Here is a 7,500-nt window from a genome sequence, read left to right as displayed (position 1 = left end):
ATAAGCAAAATAATACGGTGTAATGTCTCCCATTTTTGTCTATCTGGTAACCTATCTATTTATCTAATTTTCCCTTTACATCCGACCTCGCTGTCGACCCAAAGGTCTCCTGTCGGCCTCATGCCTCGCTACTGTAAGCCAATGCACTGAACTTTCAGAAATTTTGTGGCCGCTCTCTCTCTCTCTCTCTCTCTCTCTCTCTCTCTCTCTCTCTCTCTCTCTCTCTCTCTCTCTCTCTCTCTCTCTCTCTCTCTCTCTCTCTCTCTCTCTCTCTCTCTCTCTCTCTCTCTCTCTCTCTCTCTCTCTCTCTCTCTCTCTCTCTCTCTCTCTCTCTCTCTCTCTCTCTCTCTCTCTCTCTCTCTCTCTCTCTCTCTCTCTCCTTCTCTCTCTCTCTCTCTCTCTCTCTCTCTCTCTCTCTCTCTCTCACTCTCTCTCTCTCTCTCTCTCTCTCTCTCCCCCCGAATCTCTCTCTCTCTCCGAATCTCTCTCTCTCTCTCTCTCCGAATCTCTCTCTCTCTCTCTCCCTCCCAATCTCTCTCTTCGAATCTCTCCGAATCTCTCTCTCATTCTCTCATACTCTCTGAGCACCCGAGGGCCCTGAGGGGCGCGGCGGCAGGCCTCTCTGTCTAACCGGCGATTTCTTTCAGCTAGGGGGGAAAGAGATGGTGATGGTGATAATGGCGATGGTGATAATGGTGATGGTGGTAATGGTGATGATGATGATAATGAAGAAGAAGAAGAGGAAGAAGATGGTGATGATGATGATGATGATGATGATGATGATGATGATGATGATGATGATGATGATGATGATGATGATGATGATGATGATGATGATGATGATGATGATGATGATGATGATGATGATGATGATGATGATGATGATGATGATGATGATGTTGATGATGATGATGATGATGATGATGATGATGATGATGATGATGATGATGATGATGATGATGATGATGATGATGATGATGATGATGATGATGATGATGACGATGGTGATGATGATGATGATGATGATGATGATGATGATGATGATGATGATGATGATGATAATAATGATGGCAATGATGATGATGATGATGATGATGATGATGATGATGATGATGATGACGACGACGACGACGATGATGATGATGATGATGATGATGATGATGATGATGATGATGATGATGATGATGATGATGATGATGATGATGATGATGATGATGATGATGTGATGATGATGATGGCAATAATGATGATGATGATGGTGATGGTGATGATGATGTTGATGATGATGATGATGACGACGACGATGATGATGATGATGATGATGATGATGATGATGATGATGATGATGATGATGATGATGATGATGATGATGATGATGATGATGATGATGATGATGATGATGATGATGATGATGATGATGATGATGATGATGATGATGGAGGGACACTAATACTACCGACAGTAGTAACGGACAGAAAGAATAGAATTTAGTCAGTAAAGAGTATGATATCAATTCATAATTTCATTTCCACAGAGCATTAGTATTTGTTTGATTTGTATTTGCTAGTTTGTTTGATTATTTATTTATTCATATATTTATTTATTAATTTATAAATTCATTTATTTATTTGTCTACTTTATTTATATATCTACATATATATATTAATGTATTCATTTATTCATTCTAACCTATCTATTGACCTCTTCTAATATACTTACTTGTTTATTTATCAATTTTGTTTATTTGTTATTTTTTATCTATTCGTCTATTTAATCATTTGTATATTTATATACATATTTGTTCATTTATTTATTTACTTATTCACCCATTCTTTCATATATTAGCAGTATTATAGGCAAGCAAAACTCGTTGGTGAAACAAGCCACGGTGACTTCTTACTGTTCTTGTAAAAGGCTGCCCGTCCAGGTGCCGCGGCGGGAGGCGAGGGCGCCTGGGCAAGGCCAGGGCCCGTCGCCGCGGGACGGAGCGAGAATTTTGCACCCGTCGCAGCGCCAGGCTGCACCATTCCTCAGGGGACAGACCGGTGGTCCTGCAATTTCACTCTGACTTCAATGCGCCTCAACCTCTTCAATACGGTCAATGACGTCTTAACTATTGTCACTGCCTGCTTACATTCCCTTTACATTCGCAAGCAACACCGTAAAGACCGCTAAGTCTGTTGCTGTTTGCATCTCATTTGTATCTTTCGTGGATTCTCTATCTTGATCCACCTAGATGTGTTATGTCACCTAGTCTACCACTCGGGTGAATAAAATCGACAGGCGATAGTCCGGAAAAATTGTATAAAGTGCGTCACCTTATTTGAGAGGTTGGTGTATATCAGAGTGGTAACTGATTAGCATTTGGATGTCGTCTTCTCCAAATCTCCATAGGGTTCACAGTCGGTGTGCCCAAGTGTAGGTGAGACGATTCGCGTTATTTTGAGAATATTCGCGTTATTTGGAGACACTTTCCTTTATTTTGAGACGATTCGTGTTATTTCGAGGCGATTCGCGTTATTTTGAGAATATTCGCATTATTTGGAGACACTTTATTTTGAGACGATTCGTGTTATTTCGAGGCGATTCGCGTTATTTTGAGAATGTTCGCATTATTTGGAGACTCCTTTATTTTGAGACGATTCGTGTTATTTCGAGACGATTCGCGTTATTTTAAAACGAATCGCCTTATTTCGAGATAATTCGCGTAATTTCGAGACGATTTGCGTTATTTTGAGACGATTCACGCTATTTTGAGATGGACATTTTGAAATGGAAAGAAAAACGTTTAAAGCCTGAAGATGGTGACGAGCGTTTTTATTTTTTCGTTCTAAAGCCAAGGTGCGATTAATAAAAATGGTTTTAGTATCGAGTAATCTCTGTAGCATCTTTTCCGTTTTAGGTTTACATGAATAAATAAGAGACCGTTATAATCTGTTGTAGATTTGAATTGAATGACAAGATGGTAACGCAAGCTGCAAAGGAAGAGAAAGGGCGAACACACACATAAGAGACCCACACACTCGCAGTCCACCTGTCCGGCCGCCGGACAGAATCAGGACTGTGCAGGCCAAACTGAGTGCGTGTAGACCCCCATACACACTCAGTTTGGCGTGCACAGTCCCTATTTTGTCTGGCAGCTGAACTGGGCCGTTGGGTGTGGCGGGGAAGCGCTCTGGCCGGGAATTGCTGCAATGCAGCTGCTCCCTACAGGACGTCCGGAACCAAATTTGATGGGGAGTTCTCGTGCAATTGTGCTATTGTTAAAGTAATTGGCAATGTCTTCTGCTGTAGTGGGATAGGAGAGCATGAGATCGTTGATTAGATCGGGCTTGTCAGTCTTCATGTCACACTCAGGCTAACAGGCTTGAGAAGCATGTGTTCTGGGCCAAAATGTGTAGATAGATCATCGAATGAACGTGTCAAATGGATAAGATGAATGAGTAGGTGGATACACAGATGAATAAATGGATAAGTGAATGAATAAATAAGTGAACAACCGATCATTTAGATAAATGATAAGATCACCGTAAAGAAGTAAATGGATAAAAATGTACATTAATATATAGATAGAGCCATAGATTTCCCCGGGGAAGGAAGACCATCTATGGCAGAAGATAGAGAAGACGGCCCAAAGTCACCGTGACAAGCCTTGTCAGACATTTGGACGGTAGCAAGGACTCTGGTCTTATATAACGGGGAAGACAGTCACTAAAACTCGCATGTCAAGCCACACCGTCGATTGGAATAGACAAGGCCTTCACGAATCAATAGAAGGAGAACTTCTCCTCATCGACCAAGCCTCCAGTGATCCTTACTTGATGACCTGCTCCATGATGGCTCTCTCCTCAGGACTCATTTCGTCCCCGTCGCCAGGGGTGTAGCTCTCGGGAATGATGCCGTGCCTCTGCTGAAGCAGTTCCAGGGCCTGGAGCTGGAGTTCGATGTTTTTCTGGATCATCATTCTCTTGAAGATTTCGTAGTCGTCGGCGGCCCAGACTTGCTCGAAAAGCGTCTGAAAAAGGTTGCACTATTTGAAGGCAAGGAGAGAACCTCTTAAAAAGAGAGCTACTTGATCCAGAAACATCATTCGTCTTCTCTTGGCACAAAAAGAGAGCAGCTTGGTTCAACACGAGCGACTTCATCCATTCAATATTGTCGCACGCTTTATATGTTATCATTCTGGCTAATCCCAAGTAACTTAATTTATTTGAGTGGGTAGGGGTGGGTTACAAGGTTGAAAAGGTTTAGTTGGTGATGGTGAACCAAACAGTCAGGGATCTCTGAAACTGTGCCCTTATATTTAGTGCTTCCCCAGCGGTGATTGACTGGCCTTAATATTTCAAGGAATGACAGATATGGTGTGACTGATACAAAGGCAACACGAGATAAAACTCCACGCCAGTTACTCGAGGTTACTGGAAGCACAGAAGCTGTATCTTCACCCAAGATATAGACTGGTGGTCTTGCAGTGGACCCAAAGGTTGAACACACACTGTCAGCACTAACTGACGTGGAAGTAGTTCGTGTTAGTAGCTCTCACCATGTGTTTGTGTTCTACAAGTGGAGTTCCCACCCGACTTTTTTTTATCCTTTTTTCTTACCTGGTGGAACTGACTCTTGATGTGCCCCGACGCCTTGCCACAAGCAGCTTCGAACTGCTCCGGTGTGATACCGATGTCCTCCATGTAGGATCCGAGCATGAAGTCGACCAGGTTCTTGTACTCCTCGTGGATTTTGCCGTACTCGCTCTCATCCTCACAGCTCGCCTCGAAGACTGCAACAAAGAGAAGCATATGTTTGATACAGCCAGTTGGATTGAATAAAAGACGCACCCAGGTGGGATTCGAACCGCGGACTGTTCGATGACGTAGCCTCAACGGGGCGACTCGTTCAGCAGGACGGCTCAAAAGGTTTGAGGCGAAGATCAGGTGCGCCATGGTGGCTCAGTCGTTCCGTCGAGGAGTCGTGATTCCACAGTCCACGGTTCGAGTCTTAAGTGAGGTTAAATATGTATTCAAATGGAGATATGTTGGGTGGCCACATAGTTCTTGGGTAACGTGTGCCCTATTATAAACACCTCCCAATCAAGGAATGCCATAAATATGAGTAAATTATGCTGGCGGCAGACACGGTTAGTAAAAAAAAAAAAAAAAGTGAAAACCAACAATAAAGGAAGTTATGACCGGTGATGAATAGAATAACCTGGCGACAGTCGAGAAAGGAAATTAAAAGGATCGTCTGGTACGGAAGGGGTCAATCCCTCTCATGAACTTCAGCGGACACACAAACCTGACCCCCTGTAACGTTTCAGAATTATCCAAATACATCTATCGTTGTTGTTGTACGTGCATTCTCATATTGAAAAAAGAATCACTCTGATTATAAGGAAACTTCTTTATATGTAAATGGGTGAGCACTCGAGAATACAAGATATAGTGGCATAGGTCTGATGACCTGAGTCCAGTTTATGAAAGTCAACGTGTAGGAATGATGGCCAACCAAGCCTGTCTAGATATGCGCACCCATACATATTCACACACTCATGCACACATACACGCATGTACGCACACACACACGTACACACACCCGCACACGAATACATGCATACACACACACATACACACACACACACATACACACACACACACACACACACACACACACACACACACACACACACACACACACACACACACACACACACACACACACACACACACACACACACACAAACACAAACAAAAACAAACACACACACAAACACACACACACACACACACACAATGGTGTACAATCAGGACGAGAAATTCGTGGTCGACTCGGTGTCACTTTTTCACTCTTGAACGGCGGGAAAGCGGGAGGGAGGGGGAGGAGGGAGAGGGGTGTTGTGATCCCTCAGCTGAATAGGAGCGCATGAGGGTAACCAGGAAGGATATGCAAGGTCAGTGGCCACTATCTTGGAATAAATCGAGAGGCGGTGGCAGGGCTTTTCTTCTCACACGACTAAAATGGTTTGGCACACGTTCAAGAGAGAGAGAGAGAAAAAAAAACAGTCCTTTTTGTTAGCAGCTATATAGCGACTTGGTGGTAGTGGGAGTGATCGAGTGAATGAGCGAGTGAGTGATTGATTGAATTGGAGGCGGTGTGGAGGGGTGAAGCTCAGGAAAATGATCCGCCGCGTCGCCACGTCGTCAAATGGAACGTGAATCTGTCCAGTAGCCGAATACTGTCCGACACGAACTTTTGTTTTCAGCAGTACGTCCTTCCACGAAAAGCTTGTGTGCAACCGTTCATAAAAAAAAGAGAAAAAAAAGAAGAAAAATATATATATATATATATATATATTTTGATCTACTGAAGAGGATTGCAGTTTGCAATCGAAATATATATATAAATATATTTTTTTTTGATCTACTGAAGAGGATTGCAGTTTGCAATCGAAATATATAGATTCCCCGTTTCCAGTCTTTTCTACTCCAACAGTGGTTTCTACGTGATTGACAAATGTGTGATTACATTTTTCACCTGTAATATATATATATATATGAAGCTCCGCCATGGGATACGAACCCTGACCCGTGCGTCGAAAATCACGAGGTCAAGACGTTAGCAACTATGCTACATGGTGATGGTTCAAAAGGACTGTACTAGTCCCCGACCACGCTTCACGTAACATTGGAAGATCTAATCTCAATTTCATCTAATCCGTATTAGGCGAGCCTTCCGACAAGTTGATCTAATCTCAATTTCATCTAATCCCGTATTAGGCGAGCCTTCCGACGGGATTAGATGAAATTGAGATTAGATCAACTTGTCGGAAGGCTCGCCTAATACGGGATTAGATGAAATTGAGATTAGATCTTCCAATGTTACGTGAAGCGTGGTCGGGGACTAGTACAGTCCTTTTGAACCATCACCATGTAGCGAGATATATATATATATCAGTATTTATATATATATATATATATATATATTATATATATATATATATATATATATATATATATATTTATATATATAAATCCACCCTCTCCGGACAAGGCGTTGCTGTAGAGCCTCGTGATGGCTCACACACGATGACCATGCACAGCAGAACAGTGTGAGGAAGAAGTAAGGAAGTGGGTACACAGATAAAGTAAGGATGGGGACTTAGTGGGTGAACAGGGTTACAGAAAATCCCCCGCAGGATCGTGCGACGATCCTCCACTTTTTATCACAGAGTGAACGAGTTATCACAAACGACGACACTCATTGGAACTAAGGACCCGATGCATGATTTCAGTCCAGGTCGAGAACAGATTGAACATTTTTATTTTTGTATTGGAATCTACTTTGCCAGTTTTCTTAACACAATAACCACAAAATGAGCATGAATGTCTCTGTTCATATGTGTGTGTGTGTGTGTGTGTGTGTGTGTGTGTGTGTGTGTGTGTGTGTGTGTGTGTGTGTGTGTGTGTGTGTGTGTGTGTGTGTGTGTGTGTGTGTGTGTGTATGTGT

General features: G+C 42.6%; 1 protein-coding gene across 1 annotated transcript in view; it reads right to left on the bottom strand.

The window, feature by feature from the left end:
- Positions 1-7,500, bottom strand: part of LOC143026283 (cilia- and flagella-associated protein 36) — an 80,685-nt gene that overhangs the window by 24,317 nt on the left and 48,868 nt on the right. Inside the window, exons 2-3 of the mRNA XM_076186397.1 lie at positions 4,605-4,777; positions 3,819-4,015 (exon numbers count right to left, since the gene is read on the bottom strand). Coding sequence (XP_076042512.1) covers positions 3,819-4,015; positions 4,605-4,777 — 370 coding nt within the window. The remainder of the gene's footprint in view (positions 1-3,818; positions 4,016-4,604; positions 4,778-7,500) is intronic.

Source organism: Oratosquilla oratoria, chromosome 6 (genome assembly GCF_046742065.1).
Source record: "Oratosquilla oratoria isolate Oo_2021 chromosome 6, ASM4674206v1, whole genome shotgun sequence".
In the NCBI taxonomy this organism is placed as follows: Eukaryota; Metazoa; Arthropoda; class Malacostraca; order Stomatopoda; family Squillidae; genus Oratosquilla; species Oratosquilla oratoria.
Note: the sequence above shows the minus strand (reverse complement) of the source record. Positions and strands in the feature narration are given on the sequence as shown.